General features: G+C 33.8%; 3 protein-coding genes across 10 annotated transcripts; 1 reads left to right on the forward strand and 2 right to left on the reverse strand.

The window, feature by feature from the left end:
* The first annotated feature begins 876 nt into the window (after window positions 1-876).
* Window positions 877-6,229, forward strand: LOC114369388 (FHA domain-containing protein PS1-like). 5 transcript variants are annotated; one of them, XM_028326618.1, is made up of 7 exons: window positions 877-1,181; window positions 1,420-1,607; window positions 2,143-3,493; window positions 3,749-4,857; window positions 4,950-5,085; window positions 5,191-5,546; window positions 5,789-6,229. In XM_028326618.1, exons 1-7 carry the CDS (start codon window positions 932-934, stop codon window positions 5,975-5,977), a joined length of 3,579 nt encoding a protein of 1,192 aa, XP_028182419.1. In that variant the 5' UTR covers window positions 877-931; the 3' UTR covers window positions 5,978-6,229. The 5 variants fall into 5 exon arrangements, with proteins under 5 accessions (XP_028182419.1, XP_028182420.1, XP_028182417.1 ...); XM_028326619.1 differs by having other exon boundaries at window positions 2,143-3,196; window positions 3,464-4,857; XM_028326616.1 differs by having other exon boundaries at window positions 2,143-4,857.
* A 1,174-nt stretch (window positions 6,230-7,403) lies between these two features.
* On the reverse strand, window positions 7,404-10,168 carry LOC114371278 (protein SENSITIVE TO PROTON RHIZOTOXICITY 1-like). Its single transcript, XM_028328760.1, has 2 exons — window positions 9,980-10,168; window positions 7,404-9,098 (listed from the first exon to the last, which is right to left on the reverse strand). The coding sequence occupies exon 2, from the start codon at window positions 9,071-9,073 to the stop codon at window positions 7,550-7,552; it is 1,524 nt and encodes a 507-aa protein (XP_028184561.1). The 5' UTR covers window positions 9,074-9,098; window positions 9,980-10,168; the 3' UTR covers window positions 7,404-7,549.
* Window positions 10,169-11,944: 1,776 nt separating this feature from the next.
* LOC114372508 (tetratricopeptide repeat domain-containing protein PYG7, chloroplastic-like) lies at window positions 11,945-16,171 on the reverse strand. Of its 4 annotated transcripts, none has more exons than XM_028330095.1 (6): window positions 15,876-16,171; window positions 15,271-15,358; window positions 15,108-15,163; window positions 13,286-13,535; window positions 12,901-13,047; window positions 11,945-12,513 (listed from the first exon to the last, which is right to left on the reverse strand). In XM_028330095.1, the coding sequence occupies exons 1-6, from the start codon at window positions 16,079-16,081 to the stop codon at window positions 12,226-12,228; spliced, it is 1,035 nt and encodes a 344-aa protein (XP_028185896.1). In that variant the 5' UTR covers window positions 16,082-16,171; the 3' UTR covers window positions 11,945-12,225. The 4 variants fall into 4 exon arrangements, with proteins under 4 accessions (XP_028185896.1, XP_028185897.1, XP_028185895.1 ...); XM_028330096.1 differs by having other exon boundaries at window positions 13,286-13,359; window positions 15,108-15,159; window positions 15,876-16,170; XM_028330094.1 differs by having other exon boundaries at window positions 13,286-13,569; window positions 15,108-15,159; window positions 15,876-16,170.
* Window positions 16,172-17,194: the final 1,023 nt, after the last annotated feature.

Raw genomic sequence — 17,194 nt, forward strand, 5'->3', positions numbered from 1 at the left:
AGACTATTTTCTCACTTTATAGTTACAAATTATTATTTTTAATAATTATTATTTTAAAATATTTACTTAAATTGATTTTTTAATTAGTTGTCTATGTAAAAAAAAAAATATTGGCAACATAGAAGACTTTCACTCTTACAATTAAATGTTTTCATTATTTGGGAATGAAGTTTCTTGCGTTGAATTTTCAAATGACTATATTATGTAGTGAAAATTCTCTGATGCATCGCTTTCTCTCTTCTTTTCAAATCATTAGTAATTAAAATTAGAAACCTCAGATTACAAATTTACAATTTAAATTATTCATAATGAATATGATATATAGTTTCTAAAATAATTTTATATTATAATTAAAATATAATTTATATTAACAAATTATTTTTCATAATTTCAATTATATAAAAAAGCAATTATATATCTTATGTACAATTCACATGATAAAACATTACAGTAGTTAGGATTAATATTTCCTATCAATAATATATATATATATATATATATATATATATATATATATATATATATATATATATATATATATATATATATATATAAGATAAGAAATACAGTGAATGAACTCAGCAAAAAAAAGAAGACATACGGTGAACAATTAAATCTTGATTCCTTTGAGTCAATCTTGATCAAAACCCGTTAACAACTATTCACAAAAACAAAAAGAAAAAAGAATCCCATTAACAGGTAATTTAAAAACATATTTCATAATATTGTTTCCTTTAACAAATGGGTCAAATATATAAAATTTCTTCTCGTGGAGTTGTAACGGTTGGAGAAAAAGATAGCCGTTGGACACAGCATAACATAGCCTTCTCCAAATATTAAAAAAAATATATATAAAATCCTCTCACACAGTCTCACTCACTCACTTCCCAAGTTTCAACCAAAAGGATAATAATCTTCTTCTTGTTCTTCAATGGCAGAAAAGAAGAACCCAGAACAAGAAGAACAACACCGATTCCCAGTTCTGACAGTGCTCAAGAACAACGCAATCCTCAAGAACATCTTCATCGTACTCGATGAACACGACGAGGATCAGACGGTTCTGATTGGACGACACCCTAACTGCAACATCGTCCTCACGCACCCCAGCGTGAGCCGCTTCCACCTCAGGATTCGCTCCAACCCCTCTTCCCGCACTCTTTCACTCGTTGATTTGGCTTCTGGTAACTTTCTCGTTATTTTTTTCTTTTATCGACAAATGTTAATCATTGGTTTGTTAGTCTTTTGTTAGCAGGAGAGATCGAAACCTTTCCCCTCCTTTTATTCTTTGTTAATCACTCAACCAACCTTATATCTGCTGTTAGTCATTGATTATTGATTAAACGAATCGTTTCTTGTTGTTTTTACTTCTGTTTTCTTGCTTTGAATCTTGATGATGGGTTTTTATTCTGTGTGGGGCAGTGCAGGGTACGTGGGTGCGTGGGAGGAAGCTCGAGCCAGGAGTGAGTGTAGAATTGAAGGAAGGTGACACCTTCACTGTTGGGATTTCCACTAGGATTTATCGTCTCAGCTGGGCTCCTCTTACCCAATTGGGTGTCGTTGTGCCCCAACAACATCAAAAAGAAGATGAACAAGAAAACATAATCAAGGTACCTTTTATTCTTTTTTTACTTTCTGGTTAAACTAAACCATTCACTTGTGTGTACAATAATTCTCTTTGTTACAAGTTTTAATCTTGTACAAGAAAACTGTGATTTGTCCCTACACATGTATAAAGGCTTACTTTTGGTCCTTGTCGCTAATATTATTAGACAAATCTTTCTGGCAGTATTTTTTTTTTTTGATCAGCATCTTTCTGGCAGTATAAAACCATTAGAAAACCAAAACTTAATTTTTACAAATGTGAGACTAAAACTTAAAATGAGGACAACTGCAAGGACTAAGTGAATAGTTTAACCTTACTTTTATCAGGTGTTGGTGAAGTTTTCTTCTTGTTCGTTTGGAATTTTGGGAATTTTTTAGGATAGTGAATTTTTGAGAATTGAGACATTTAAAGGGATGCAGATGTTTGGTAAAATTGTCGTCTAAAAGCTTGAGGAGTAGTTGGGTTTATTTATTCAGGGCGTTTGCTTGTTATTTGTTAAGTAATGCTTGATTTCTCTCTCTTTTGGTTTGGGCCTGCAGGATGAGAATTTGGAACACACTGCAGAACAAGATATTCCGATGTCTGAAGACATTGTTTCTGTTTGTTGTGATGAAGAAAGGAAGATCCATTCTGAAGATGAGGCATTGGGAGTTCCCAATGGAACTGAAACATCATGTTTTCCTACAAACTCTTGTGTTGAAAACATAATTTGTGACTGTCAATTATCACCCCCATACATACAATCACCCCCTTGTGCACAACCGGTTGATGAGCTTGATAACACCAAGAAAATTGAAGCTCGTCTCGAAGTGGAGATGCCTGGAGAAACTAATTTGCTTTGCACATTGAGGGAATATTTGAAACACAACATATGTCTGCCAGTTGTGGAAGCAGTCCAGGGGACCAAGATGCAGCAATTTCAAGCCCCACATGATACTTTTACCGGACAACCACCTTCCTTGGAAATGCATTGGTCCAGCTTTCAAATAAATATTGATCCTTCGTCTTTTGATGAAAAACATGCTGCTGCAGTGCCTGTAATACCTACAGAATCTGAATTTGGATGCACACATGGAGATAATGACAAGGTTGAAGGTATTTTAACTACTGCACCAAGAAGTTTCAATTCTGAGAACACATGTTTGATAGTTGACGAAGATATCCCTGATTCTGAATTTCATAAAATGGAAGTTGTTGAAGAAGTTTCTGTGGATTCAGTACCTGATGGAGAAAAACAAGATGAAATGCATGGGTCAAGCTCACCTACAAATCTTGATCCCGCGTTTTTAGATGAAAAACATGTTGCTGCAGTGGCTGTAATACCTACAGAATCTGAATTTGGATGCACATACGGAGATAATGACAAAGTTGAAGATATTTTAACTACTGGATCAAGAACATTCAATTCTGAGAACACATGCTTGATAGTTGACAAAGATATTCCTGATTCTGAATTTCATCAAATGGAAGTTGTTGAAGAAATATCTGTGGATTCAGTACCTGATGAAGAAAAACAAGATGAATGCGATGAAGAGAACCTGAATGGTAAATCTTGCCGTGAGGAAGGGTACTCACTAGATGAAGTAGTTGAAGATAATGGAAACAAATGCATTAAAAACATAGATCCTGCATCTTTTGATGGAAAGGGCTTGACTGCAGTATCTGTAATACCCACAGAATTTGAATTTGGATGCACACTCGGAGATAATGAAAGGATTGAAGATATTTTAGAAATGGAGTCAAGAACTATCAATTCTGAGAACACATCCTTACTAGATGAGAAAGCTATTGCTGTTACCAAATTTCAACTAGTCAATATTGTTGAGGAAGGGGGGTACTCACTGGATGAAGTAGTTGAAGATAATGGAAACAAATGCATTAAAAACATAGATCCTGCATCTTTTGATGGAAAGGGCTTGGCTGCAGTAACTGTAATACCCTCAGAATCTGAATTTGGATGCACACTCGGAGATAATGAAAGGATTGAAGATATTTTAGAAATGGAGTCAAGAACTATCAATTCTGAGAACACATCCTTGCTAGATGAGAATGCTATTGCTGTTACCAAATTTCAAGTAGTCAATATTGTTGAAGAAGTTGCTATGGATTCAATATCTGATGGAAACAAATGCATTAAAAACATAGATCCTGCATCTTTTGATGGAAAGGGCTTGGCTGCAGTAACTGTAATACCCTCAGAATCTGAATTTGGATGCACACTCGGAGATAATGAAAGGATTGAAGATATTTTAGAAATGGAGTCAAGAACTATCAATTCTGAAAACACATCCTTGCTAGATGAGAATGCTATTGCTGTTACCAAATTTCAAGTAGTCAATATTGTTGAAGAAGTTGCTATGGATTCAATATCTGATGGAGAAAAACAAGATAAATGTGGGAAGGAGTTGGAGTCAAAGTTGCCGGCTTCCCTGAATGCGAAGTCCTGTCACGAACAAGGTAAGTCAGTGGCTGAGATAGCTGAAGATACTGGAAAAAAATGTGCAAGCAGCATCTCCTCCACATCATTTCAAGTAGAATCACCAAATTCTTCGATGCCTCGGGAACAGACCCCTCAATCTCTCACTGCTGTGACAAGATGCTCTGGAGGGGAGTTCCTTGAAAACCATGTCAAACCAACAGAGAAAAGCTCAGCCTTTGGCAGTATCTGGTCAAGGTGTAAGCCTGCTAGTGCTCCCCTAGTTCAAGCCAGAAAGAGTAGATTTATGAGCACAGCTAAGGTTGGCACTGAAGTTAAAAGGAGTAATGAGAAGAATGTTGCCATAAATAAATTAATGCCGAAGGATCTTTCTGCTGTTTTTGATGAGGAGAAAGAAGCATTCATTCTAAATAAGGAAAATTTAAGCCCAAATACCTATCACTTGCAGTTTATGAGAAAGAGAGATAAGCCAGAAGAAATTAAACATTCCATATCACAAAGGTCACCCAATTTGAGCTATTTTAGTCCCAGGATCTATTTAGACAAAAGAATAAGCAGTGTTTCAAACAAAGTGAACCAGACTCCAAAAGTAGCTCAAGAATGGAAGTCACAAAGAAAGCCTCTTCAATGTCATATCAACTTGGTCCATGAGCAAGATATGATGGAGTTAAAAAAGAACAGAGTGGAAAAGGTAGCACCCTTCCCATCACTAATGAACTCAGGAGGGAACCATAAATCAGTGACTGTTTCTGCTGCAAAAAGCATTGATGATGTGCCTATTTGTGGACAGATTTCAAATAAGTGCACTAAAACTTCTGTAAGTCAACATATATTCATATATCATTCTTATTGTAGATGGCTCAAGAGTTCATTTTAGCATATAGATGCTTACTTTTGTTTTGTTTTCAGCAGCATACTAGTAGAGAACAAAAGAGGAGCTGGGACATGGTTGTAGACACTGCTTCTCTTCTGAACAAGGAGTCAAGGAAAGCTTTGCAGCTTCTACAAGGCCTCAAGGGGACTCGTTTAATCATTCCAAGTTTGGGTAATGAGTTTTAGATGCCTTGTTATTATCTTTGTTTGGATTGGAAGTGCTGTTGTTTTTCACAGAAGTCAAAAACTGGTTCTCACACTCACACTTTAATGTCAGTCATAAGGGAACTCGGCAGCATGAAGCAAAAATTTAGAATTTTCAGAACAACTTCAGAGGCTTCTTTGGCATTAGAGTGGATTGAAGAATGCTTGGAGAAAACAAGGTGGTGGATTCATATCCAAAGCTCAATGGAGGAGTTCAGGCTGACAGCTCTAACCCATCATGCTTCTCCTCAGACTCGGTTTATTGAAGAGAGTTGGGCTTTTCCTGGTTTCACCTTGAAGAAATGTGCTTCACCTAAAGTTGAAGATCACATCCTTGACTCTGCCCTTCAATATGGAAGAAAGGAGAATGTTGGACAACTTGTCCTTCTTAGTAGTGATGTCTCATTGAAAATAAAATCCATGGCAAAGGTACTTCTTTCTCTTGGACAAAAACCATTAGTGTGTTTGAATTAGATTCAGTTTTCTCGGATTCAATTCCAATTTCACGTAGAAAGCCAAAGCAACAAATAGTTGTTTTCACCTTTTGAATTTTTCACCATGATTTTGGAAGCCGGAATTGAATTGATTCCGGTAACTATCCAAATACACTATATATCTTGTCATATCTCATTTTCCTAACTCCTTGATTTTGGAATCTCTCACTTCTGCAGGGGTTGCTATGTGAGACAGTGCAACAATTTCGGCAGAGTTTAGTGAACCCCTTCTCTGAGAGGTTCATGTGGCCAAAGAGCTCTCCTCGAGGACTGACTTGGTCTTGCCAAGATGATTTAGTTTTAAGGGAGAAATATTGTGGATTGCCATCAAAAGCTGGTTTGAAGCTCATTACTTTCCATGATTAGTTTCTTAACTGTAATAATAATATTCTCATTTTTCAGTTTTCAAACTTACTCTTAAGATTCAGTTTTGATAATTGGTGTCACACCTCGGATTTAACATGCCACATTGCATATCCATCAAACTAAACGGAGAGTCGAAGACAGACGTGGGAGAAAGTGGTGATATCCTCTATAATTTAGCTGATAAAGTTGTTTTAATTGATATTTAATTCCTTTATAAAAGTTATATTCTATTAAAAGAATGTTATTCAATAACTATTGGTACAAGTGATAACAATTTATGTCTTTAAAATAGGTCAAGATTTGAATCTTGGTTGATCTTTGAATATGAAATAAATATGTTGAAAAGAGAATATATTTTATGTCCATTTAGTGTCCGAAGAAAATTTGTTACTACTTTCAATGGAAACGACTTCATATCAATTAGGGAAAAAATATTGTTTAATTTCATATAGTAACTTTTTATAAAAATGTCTTCACATTCACTTTTTTTCTTTTTAATAATGTATTCTTTTTATCCTGTATCAGAATTTTTAAGCAACTGACCCCATGCATGTTGAATTAAAAAAAAAAAATCGGCCACAATCGTAAGCCACTGAAAAAGGCGTTGTTTTGTCATACAAGAAGTACAAGACTGAATGAATGACTGAGCTTGGAACACGGTACCGAAATGGTTTAGAAATTAGAAGGCACCTTTACGGCACATGCCATCCACATGAGCAAGAAAAATGATAAATGTATCTTTTTTATTAATGTAAATGGTGGGAAAAAAAGTGATAAGAGAATGTGGTAAAGAAAAATTGAGGTAAAGAAAAAGTAAAAAAATTATGTAAAACTAATTGAAAGATTAACTGATAGCTAAAATTAAAAAAAAAATTGTTAAATGAAAAGTATTTGATAAAATTATTTATTAAAGTAGATGAAAAATATAAAATAACAAAAAAATAATAAATATAAAAAGATAACAAGAAAATAAATAAATATATCAAAAATAAAAATAAAAAATATAAAAAGTTAGAAAAAAATTAAAAAAACTTATTTTTCAAATAAACAAATAATTCTTTCTATTAATAAAAAAAATTAAAAACTTACTTAAATGTCTTATCGAATATAATCTTAATATTCACCTCTAAGTATGTATTATAAGTGTAAATATGATTAATTTTATTTTATAAGTAGTTAAAAATAAATGTAATAGTATATAATTATTGGTGTTAATAGCATTAATCACCTACTGTCAAAAAAATAAATAGTATTAATCACCTACATATGGAGTTTTACACCAAATGTCCACCTACATGTGATATTTTTTTAGTTGTACTAATGATGACAAGTGTCACTTCTTTTTTTACTTCATTTTTGAAGATTTATATTGGAAAACAAACATTTAATGCACAGTAAAAAATGATATTTTTTTTATAAATACAGATAAAATTTAAATATAAAACTTATCTTTTTTCAATATAAAGAAAGGGGGAGTACAAGATATTACCTGGATTTACAAATTAGACAAAAACAAAAGGATTATTCGTTAACAGGGGAATAAAGAAAACATAGACATGTAGAGTAACATTATTATAAATTGTCGCTATCAAATTTGGGAGCATAATTATAGGATCCCGACATGGGGAAAGAGAAAGAAGCTTCTGAATCTTCAAATGGAGGTTGGGAGAATTCATTAAACGCCCCAAAGTTACAGCCTTCGAAGTTCAACGATGAGAAATAATTCATGGGATCATCAATATTACCTTTCATGTCCATGATGTTTTGAACTACGTTTTCACTTGAAGGATTTGATCCAAAACAGAAATTAATACTTTCTACCTTATTGTTGCTTTCTCTGTTCTGGATATCAGGTGGCTCAGCCACTCCTTTGGTTTCATCCAAAGGAATAGCAGGTGTATGGCCTTGGAATAGAGCAATGTGTCCAAAAAGCTTGTCTTTCCTTGAAAATGTTGTGCCACATGAACAAAGCCATTTATCCTTACCACAGTGTTTTTCATGAGTTTTAAGGTCTGCCATGACTGAAAACTTCTTGGTGTTGCATCTGCTGCAAGTGTAGCTCTTGTCACAGTGTGTTCTCTTGTAGTGGTTTTTGACACACAAAATGGTCTTTAGTGGTTGGAATTTCTTGTGATCCTTGTTACGCTTGCAGCCGGCATAGGGGCAGGAATACCTCTTGATAAGCTTTGGTTCAGACCCGGTTTCTTTGTGTGGTTTTGCAAGAGCTGCAGGAGTTTTGTACTTGTCACCATGGCCACGCATGTGCATTCGGAGATTTGCATCCCTCTTGAATCCTTTCCCACATATTGTACAGAAATGTGTGTGAGGAGCGAGGATTTCTTCTTTTTCTAATTGCAAAATCTCGTAGGAACCGGGTGGAAGATTTTCTCCCTCATCCGCATCTTCTTCATCTTTTGGCTCATGCTCTTCCATATTGTAGTTTTGTTCCATTTCCAATTTATTTGGTAGATCATTCTGAGTGGACTGATCAAACAGTTTATTTCCACTGTTATTTTGTGGCCTAATACCACTACTTGGTTCTGATCCAAAAGGGAGGTTAATCCCATGAAGCTGGTCAAGCTGGCCAACCAAGGGATTTGTGTTTGTGAGGGTGTGCCTAACAGAGGGGAGAAGACTACCAGCAGTAGAGATCAATTGAACAATGATCGATGTAAGATCGGCTGTGATGAGCTGCTGTTCCTGAGTCACCAGTTCATGAGGTTGTCCAAAAGGTTGGCACTTTTTATTAACAATTACATGCACTAGATCCTGAAGCTGATGAATCTTTTCTTCAAGGAAGGAAAGGTTATTCAACATTGCACTTGGATTCCAATCTTGGAGTTTACTGGTATGTGATGAGTTACTCAGTGGACAATTTTCCTGGTCAGGGATATCAATATCTGCATTAGATTCACCTGGAAGTACAGATTGAGTTGGAGGAGAGGGTTGGATGAATTCTTTGAAAGGTGATTCAATCCTGACCCCATAGAAAGAGGGAGGATCAGAGGACAAATTTGTTTGTAGTCCATTCCCAGGAGAAGTTAAGGAAGAGGTCCTTGTGCAGTTTTTAGCGCATAAGCTTCCTTTTGGATCCATTTTAAACGCAGAGAAATCAAAATCCCTGTCAATCAAAGGTATCAGTGTAAAGAACAGGTGATTTACATCAAATATTTTATAAACAATTAACAGTAAAATAAAGCCATATGGTATTAGATGTTTGCTTAAAGATCCAACTAGCCTAGATGCGATCACTAAAAGGATCTGAAGTAATAAGATGAAGTGGGAAAATATACATATGATCCCCATTAGAAGAAATATACCATTCAACATACGTTTCCATGCAAATATACAAATATCACATACCATAAGATAGACAATTGGCATCAGATTCATGAAATCAAAACCACTCTAGAAAATCAATAAACTTTTTATGGTAATATGGCCAATTAGAGTGTAAAAGCTAAGCCTTCAATTTAGTCAATACAATTACCCACAACTCTCAAGATCAAGCTAGCTATCTTTCTCTTCAGATCCAAAAATCCATATTCAAAATTTTCCCCTTTTATTTAATATTTATATTTAAGTCATCGTACAATCAGGAAAAAAACAAACAAACAAATAAACAAGCCCTCACCCATCACCCTTCAGTTCTTTTATAAGAAGCTGCATATTCCAATACCCCATTTGTAGATAATCAATCACCAAATCTCTTAAAGGAAGCACTCAAAAATCTCTACATTCACTCACTCTCACATCTTGTTCTTCCAATCATTAACTATCCCTATTTCAAAAATACCAAAATCTGTTGCAACAAAACACCAATTCAGATTTTGACACCACAAAAGAGAGTCAATTCAGAAAAACCCCATCAAAAGATTCGATTTACCAATATAAAAATTCCAACCCCCCCCCAAAAAAAAGGTGCAGAGAAAAGATGCATGCTTTCTGACCAAACCCTGGACATAAAAGTAGCAGCAGAAATCCAAAGAATAAAGAACTTACAGCCACAGATTGAAAGCCCAACGGAACCTGAATGCTCCACTTGAGAGGAAAATTAAAAGAAAAAAGAAAAAAAAATTGCGATGAGGAAGAGAACATGGGAGGGGGAAGTGAAATGCTTATGCGAAGAAGCTTAACTCTGTGTCCTTGCTGTTGAAACACAGCAGAAGCATATTTGGTCAACCCCACTGTTACTACCGTCCATTTGGAGGGTTAATGTTGTGTGGGGCCACTTCTTATCGCCTCGTTTCTGCATCCGTCAATCAGAGCCGTTGGTTGGGTGGTCTTTCATGGATCAGGAGAGGGTCCCACCGCACAATTCTAACTGGGATGAATGAAGTTTGTTCTTTTTTTAATCCTGTTTATTGATATGAGATTATTTTCGTAAAAAAAGAAATAATAAATCTTCTATGAATAATTATTTTCGTTAAAATTAATTAGGATTGAAGAACCAAGAGACACAAGGCTCTATGTCTTATTGTTGGTTAGTTTGTTTGAATGGACATGCATTGCATATGAATAATTTGACTTTTGACTTTAAAAAATGAAAGCGTGTGTTGTAAATGGTTGAGGCAGGTTCCTGTAGAGGCAACTGAAAGCGGTGAGCTTCCATGAAGGTACGTTGCTCCCTACAAATGTGGCTTTGTTTCTCCTTTTCATGTACAAAGTTGGCCACGTAAATACTAAATACATAGATTGTGTAAGTCAAAATAATGTCTTGAGATTAAATTATGATTTATGTGGATAGATAAAACATAATTGAGAAAAAATATATCACTACACATAATTAGATAGGATTATGCAAGATTAACGACAAGCAAAAAGTCGATAGATATATATATTTCATACTACATAATATGATTAAAAACAAACGAATAAGTTGAAAATTCTCATTCATTGAGACATCGCTACTAAATGAAACTAGTTGATGGTGTCAAATCAATATTTCCTTGGTAACATTCCTCTTAAAAGTATATTAAGGCATTATTAATGACTAAAAACTAGTGTTCCTATAACTAGTCCATTGAAAAGAAAAAAAGAAATTGCTACCACTAATATTTGGCCATTATTCGTTGAATCTGTTGTCTCACCTAATGGGAAGTTTCCACTTTGTGAAAGATATATTTTTGTCTTCTTCAAGCATGTTAGAGTCTGTTCATCTCCATTATTATGTAAACAATGATAAACTGAGGCATACGCGTGTCTTGATTCAAAAAGAAGCCAATGTCCAATCATTTAATCCGAATGGGGGAAGATAGAGATAGGAATCGAAGATTGAGGCTGAGAAGTGCTGGAACTGTTGAGCTGAGGTGAGAAGTGAGAATAAATAATCTTCTATTGAATTTTAACCTTATCATATGAAAATAGTGAGTTTGTTTTTAACAAGTTTTTATAATTTGTAATGACACCTCATTTTATATATCTATCAATAGAAAAATAAATACTTTACAAGACCTTAATGTAATTAAAAATTCTCAAGAACCTGAAGGAAATATAATTGTATCTTTATTTTATTATTTTGTGGCAGTAGAAAGGAAGATAACACAAAAGTGAAGTTATTGTTTTTGTAAATTATTTAAGTTTTACTATTAGTCTATTTTTGTGGATAAAGTTCCACTAACATCAAACATCCGTCAAAGAGATACTTTTTTTTTTCTTTTTTCTTTTTTAAAAAAAAGTTCATATAAAAAAAAGTTCATACTTTTACCCTGTTATTCAATCATAAATTATAATATATAATAAGTTCATTAATTTTTAAAACTACTTAAAAGTCATACGGAGTACCTAATTTCTAATTGATTATCGGTGTAAAAAAAATACTAGAAATTGAACCTTTTGTTTTGCTAGTATAACAATATTCTAGACTTTTAGTGGTTGAAGGACAAAGTGGAGGCCCAGATCCAGAGCACGGCCATCAATGATTCAAACATATGATATAAGCAATGACGAAATGACAAGATGATGAAAGAATCACTTTAACCAGGCACAAAAAGGACCATTTAAAAAAAATAAAGGAATTTTCACGAGTTAATACAACATCAGCACCAGAGCAAAAAGCTTTGGTAACCCATTAGAGAATTGAGCACTTTCAAGTTTCAATTTCAACTACATTTCCCAGCACTAGTATGCCTCAGCTAGTAATTAGTAACTACACCAATAGAGCCAAAATTCCTTCCAACACAACCCAGTTATTGAAAACTATGTATTTAACTAAGCCATATTCATAGTGTGAGTTGATACAGTGGCACTTATTTCTTCTCTGTTGACTTGATGACAGTAACTCCTTTGGTTGCATCAACAAGTCCCTTCAAAGAATCTCTTCTAGGCCGGGCAACCTTGTTGTTAGGATCAAATAGTAGGACTTCTTCAAATGACTTCAGAGCAGACTTGTAGTCTTTTTTACTCTCAAAGGCATCACCGAGATTGTTCCAAGCTGTGACATAGCCTGGTTGAAGCTTGACAGCTGTCTCAAATTGAGCAATTCCTTTGTCAACTTTCCCATCGCGGACATAGCTCACACCAAGAGCGTTGTAAACCTATAGATGTGTTGGATGATGTGATCATTACCAAAGTTATTAACAAGTCATATCAGAATCATGAGCAACATACTAACTGACACAATCTTTATTTAACAGAATCTTCATTGTTGATAAAAGTTTATTGAAAACTACAAAATCATGAGTGGAGACTCATTAAATAAAGAGTGAAACCTACATAATTTTGTGATTTCAGTTAATAATAGTGTGTTTTAAAGAGTATATATACTAAAGAATGTTTTACAAGTATTTCTTTATAAGAATAGGTCAATAGTGGTAGAATATTATTGACTAGAACTCAACGGCAGAAAGATGCTATTATTCTCCTATTTTTAAAGTAAATTCAAATTTAATTTACTTTGTTAGCAATCAAACAAGTCATCTAACCTGGGCAAGATCCGGATTATCCCCATCCCATTTCTCAATTGCTTGAAGCAAGAACTTGGTAGCAGCAGGGTAAAATTTCCTGCGCAGCATCACTGCACCAAGTTCAAAAAGCTCAGTTGCACCAGCATCACCACTTCTTACTTGCTCCTGAGATAATGGCAGAAAATGAGTAAGGACAAACTGACAAAGGATCATAAAACAACTAGTTCCAACTGGCTTGTCCAGTTGTGCTTGTGTATAAGCTCTATTATGGTACCAAACCAGAGAAAAAACCTCATACGTCTAACATAAAATTCAGGGTATAATATATTTTGAGGTTAGTACTTAGTACCATATGTCTTGCTCAAGATCTAAAGGACCAAAAGGAAGATGCATAGGCTCTTACCTGCAACTCTTTGGCAGATAGGTCGAGTTCTCTGCGGACAAGAACTTGGCGAATCACAAAGAAAGTCCCACTCCCTAGCAAACCCAATAGCAATATCAAGTATATTAGTTGGATGCTTAAATCAAACAACTCTCCAACCTCATATATCTCATTTATTCTTGCTGAGCTGCTTGCACATGAAACATCAGGAGAAATCACTGATATAGTTTGTCCAAAGAGGAATGCTGAAACCCATTTGGATGATCTTTCCCTGTCATCAATATCTTTGGTTGTAAAGTCACTCACTGAAAATCCAGCAAGGCAAAATTAAAATGGGAAATGTCTCAATTGACTATTGCAATTTTGAAACAAAATTGAAGACATTTGCCCAAATGTTAGAACCAAGTTTAACACAATGCTTAGTATTAACAAGGTGCACAAATTTTTTATTGATTTTACTCTCAGCAATTTTAATATTAACAATAATCAGTATAATTAATTTTAATGGAATTGGAAATATCACAATTCTTATTGCCACCTAGAGCTGTCAAATTGAGTCAAATCCATTTCAATTGTTTGGCCCATTGTAGTTTGTACCTTTCTTAAAGACAGGTTCAATCCATAAATTATTACCCACCTCCCTAAACCCACAGGTCGTTCAAGTTGGTTGGCTATCTTATCCAACAAAAGAATGTTAAAATAATTTTTATGGTGGTTAAACTAGGCCAATTATGCAGGTGAACTTCATGGCCTGTTCAACCAAGTAGTCTAGATTTAGATTTACTTTTATGACTTATTCAAGTATTGTTCTTAATTGAAATCCTAATTCTTGTTTATACTGAATACCCTAGAGAAGAAGAATTATACTTTTATGGTCTTTTAATAGTTACTGATTGTTTTGATTATTTATCTAGGTGGACCTATTTAAATGGGGTGAGTTAGACAGTTTGTTGAACTGCAAATTGAATTGGAATTACTTGTCCTCTTTTCTGTCTATCCAAATAAAACATGACATGCAATGAAAAATAATATTTTACTTCCAAGCTGTTAATTTTTTTGTTTTTGTTTTTGGAGAAGAGATATTTTTTAAATTGGTGGGATAGGAAAGAGAACAAGAAATGGGGACAGGTGATATGGTTCCCTGCAAATTAAGATGGCCACCCATCCCCAAACCCATGATGTATCATGGATGGTTGACTCATTGAGCAGCTTGAATGTCAGCTATAAGAAAAAAGAATTCAAACATCCATTATCAAAAGATAAATTAAGAAAAGAAAAGGATAGGGGGTATCAAATTACACAAAAAGGGTCAGTAAAATACTTCAAATAAGTTAAATAACATAGATTAAACCAAGTCAATTAGTAGAACATGGTCAGACACAGATGGGGATCCTCTCAACTAGAAAACAGGTACGTCCATTTCACTACATTATATACAGTTAAATCAACCTACAAACTTTTGTCAATCTAAATGCAGAGCTGACACGATATAATTTATCCTGTGGTTCATCCCAAGTCCCAACAAGGTTCATGATCATTTCCTTTATGTTTTTTTTTTCTTTTATCTTGGCATAATATTGGAATATTTGTTGATCATTATATAATACAATGCTTCAGAGATTTATCAAAATTTGAGCATGATAACATCAGAATCATCAGATGGCCAATTTTTACAGAAACAACAGCCTGCACGGAAACTTGATATCAGCAAAACCATATACTAGTACTTTGTATCATGACAAAACTTGCCATTTTTTCTATAAAATACATGACACCATCTCACTCATGTTATGGAAAAACATGTTAAGAATAAGAAAATTAATAACAGAGAACAGGGAATTACTCATAGATTGCTTGTTGAAAAGGAATACCGTTGGCATTTTCCTCTGAAACTTCTGTCTTCGTCCACGATGGAAGGAAAAGTTAGTATCCAGAACTTAGGTGTGAAAAATTACTGATAAATAAAATGCTAAATTTTGCTGTAAAACACGTGAAAGCTAAACAACCTGCAGCAAACTCCTGCTATTCATTGCATCAAGGTTGTCTCCATGTCGAATGGATCCTGTTTGCTGACTTCCCGAAGCTTTTATCTTTCTGTAAATAGTTTCAAGTTAACAATCACCCATGCCATCATACCATACTAAAGAAATAAGAGACTCTAAGAGGGTAACAAAACTGAATGTCTTGAATACGAGAATATATATCACACTACAAGTCTGGGAATTCATTTCCCTCCACACTCCTACATAAAACACTCAATTAAAACAAGAGAAATGCTAGCAACACACACTCTAATACACTATTTCTAACATACTCTCTAATATTAACTGAAATTAGTTACAAATCACAAAATTATATCAGTTTCAAGATCCTTATTAGTAGTCAATGAAACTTGGAGAAAAAAACTTAGTAGTCGCCAATTACACAGTTACCCAATTCAGTACTCCCTCAAACAACATTAGCCACTAACACTAACAGTTTTAAATGAAGCATTGAAGAAAGAGCAGAATGAAGCACCCCATTAACCCACGATACTCAAGCTCAAATCGTTTTCAACCAAGAGACAAAAAAAAGGTGGAAAATTAAAGAAAGAGATAGGAAATGAGATTACTTTACAGAGCATGAGTAACTAGGAGGAGCTGAGAATTGGGAAGGCCGCGAAGTAGTGAGTTTGGAAGGGAATTGGTTGCAGGTAAGGGTGAAGGGAAAAGATTCATTGATGGGTCTGGTGGGGAATTTGGATGGGAAGAGAGTGGAAAGAGAAGGAGTAGAAGAGGAGGGGAGAACGAGGAAGTGAGTGAAAACGGAACCACCCATCTTCGTTTCTGCTTTTGCTTCTGTTCCGGTTTGGGTTATCCTGCTCCAGCAAGTAATGCCACCTCGGACGGGAACATCATTGTTACACTACCTTCTTCATTTATCCTTTTTAGTTATAATAATTCTTCAATAAATCCTCATACAAATTGTTCTATTACTTATAGAAAAAGTATTAAAGAAAAAATAAATATATTTGAAGTTAATTGTTCTATTATTTTATATAAAAAATTTATTATATTGATTTTTTTTGTCATTCTACATTATCACAGATATAATCAATTTTATTAATAATTATTTTTTATTAAATAATCTTACAAATCATCTTTAATAAAAAAAAATTATTCTTTAATCATGATTTTTTATTTATAAAACTCAAATCGAGATTTTACTTAAAAAGAAAAATCAAATAAAATTCCATTATATTGGTTGAGATTAAGTTTGATGTTACTAGAGTTAATTTCTTTTAATGAAGTTTAAATATTTGAGTACCATGTTAATGATAAATATATAAATAATAAAATTGGTTAAACCCTTCCTGCTTTTCGATGGGCTGGAATTGCTCTCCCGAACCCAATTCAATCTATAGCCGATATATGGCAGTAATTGTTAAAGGATGTTACTATTTGTAATTCCTTGTATTACTTCTTCACCTCCCTTCTATATTTTCTTAACAAATTTAACATAAATAGCCTTAATCTTACTAATTAAGGCCTTTGTTAAATGATAATTTTTTTCTGTAACCACTTAATTAAGGCCTTTGCATATCCAGTGAGATCTTGATGTATCTCAATAAACTTCTAAGACTTGATTATACTTAAAGATTATTGCTTTTTTCCAAATATAAATTGCCAATTCAGCTACATTTATTGATGCATTACTCAATATAATAAGCTCCATTCCTCCCCTTTTTTTGGGTCTTAAATAGCCTTACTAACATTTATGTATAAGATACATTTTTTTTAAAAGACAAAAATTGCATTATTTTATTTATAATATAAAATAAGAGCTTAACGATTATATTATAATTACCATGTTAAAAATTAGCATGAAATATTATTCTAAAGTAGTTAACAGTTATAAATTTTTATTAATTGTATTATAAATTATTCATAT

The sequence above is a fragment of the Glycine soja genome, chromosome 10 (assembly GCF_004193775.1).
Source record: "Glycine soja cultivar W05 chromosome 10, ASM419377v2, whole genome shotgun sequence".
NCBI classification, from domain to species: domain Eukaryota; kingdom Viridiplantae; phylum Streptophyta; class Magnoliopsida; order Fabales; family Fabaceae; genus Glycine; species Glycine soja.

Coding starts and splice junctions, on each gene's coding strand:
- LOC114371278 (XM_028328760.1), bottom strand. CDS start 9,073: ATGGATCCAAAAGGAAGCTTATGCGCTAAAAACTGCACAAGGACCTCT.
- LOC114369388 (XM_028326616.1), top strand. CDS start 932: ATGGCAGAAAAGAAGAACCCAGAACAAGAAGAACAACACCGATTCCCA. Junction 1,608..2,142: donor AACAAGAAAACATAATCAAG/GTACCTTTTATT, acceptor TTGGGCCTGCAG/GATGAGAATTTGGAACACAC. Junction 4,858..4,949: donor ATAAGTGCACTAAAACTTCT/GTAAGTCAACAT, acceptor TTTTGTTTTCAG/CAGCATACTAGTAGAGAACA.
- LOC114372508 (XM_028330094.1), bottom strand. CDS start 16,081: ATGGGTGGTTCCGTTTTCACTCACTTCCTCGTTCTCCCCTCCTCTTCT. Junction 15,359..15,875: donor AGTTACTCATGCTCTGTAAA/GTAATCTCATTT, acceptor AACTATTTACAG/AAAGATAAAAGCTTCGGGAA. Junction 15,160..15,270: donor ATAGCAGGAGTTTGCTGCAG/GTTGTTTAGCTT, acceptor GGACGAAGACAG/AAGTTTCAGAGGAAAATGCC.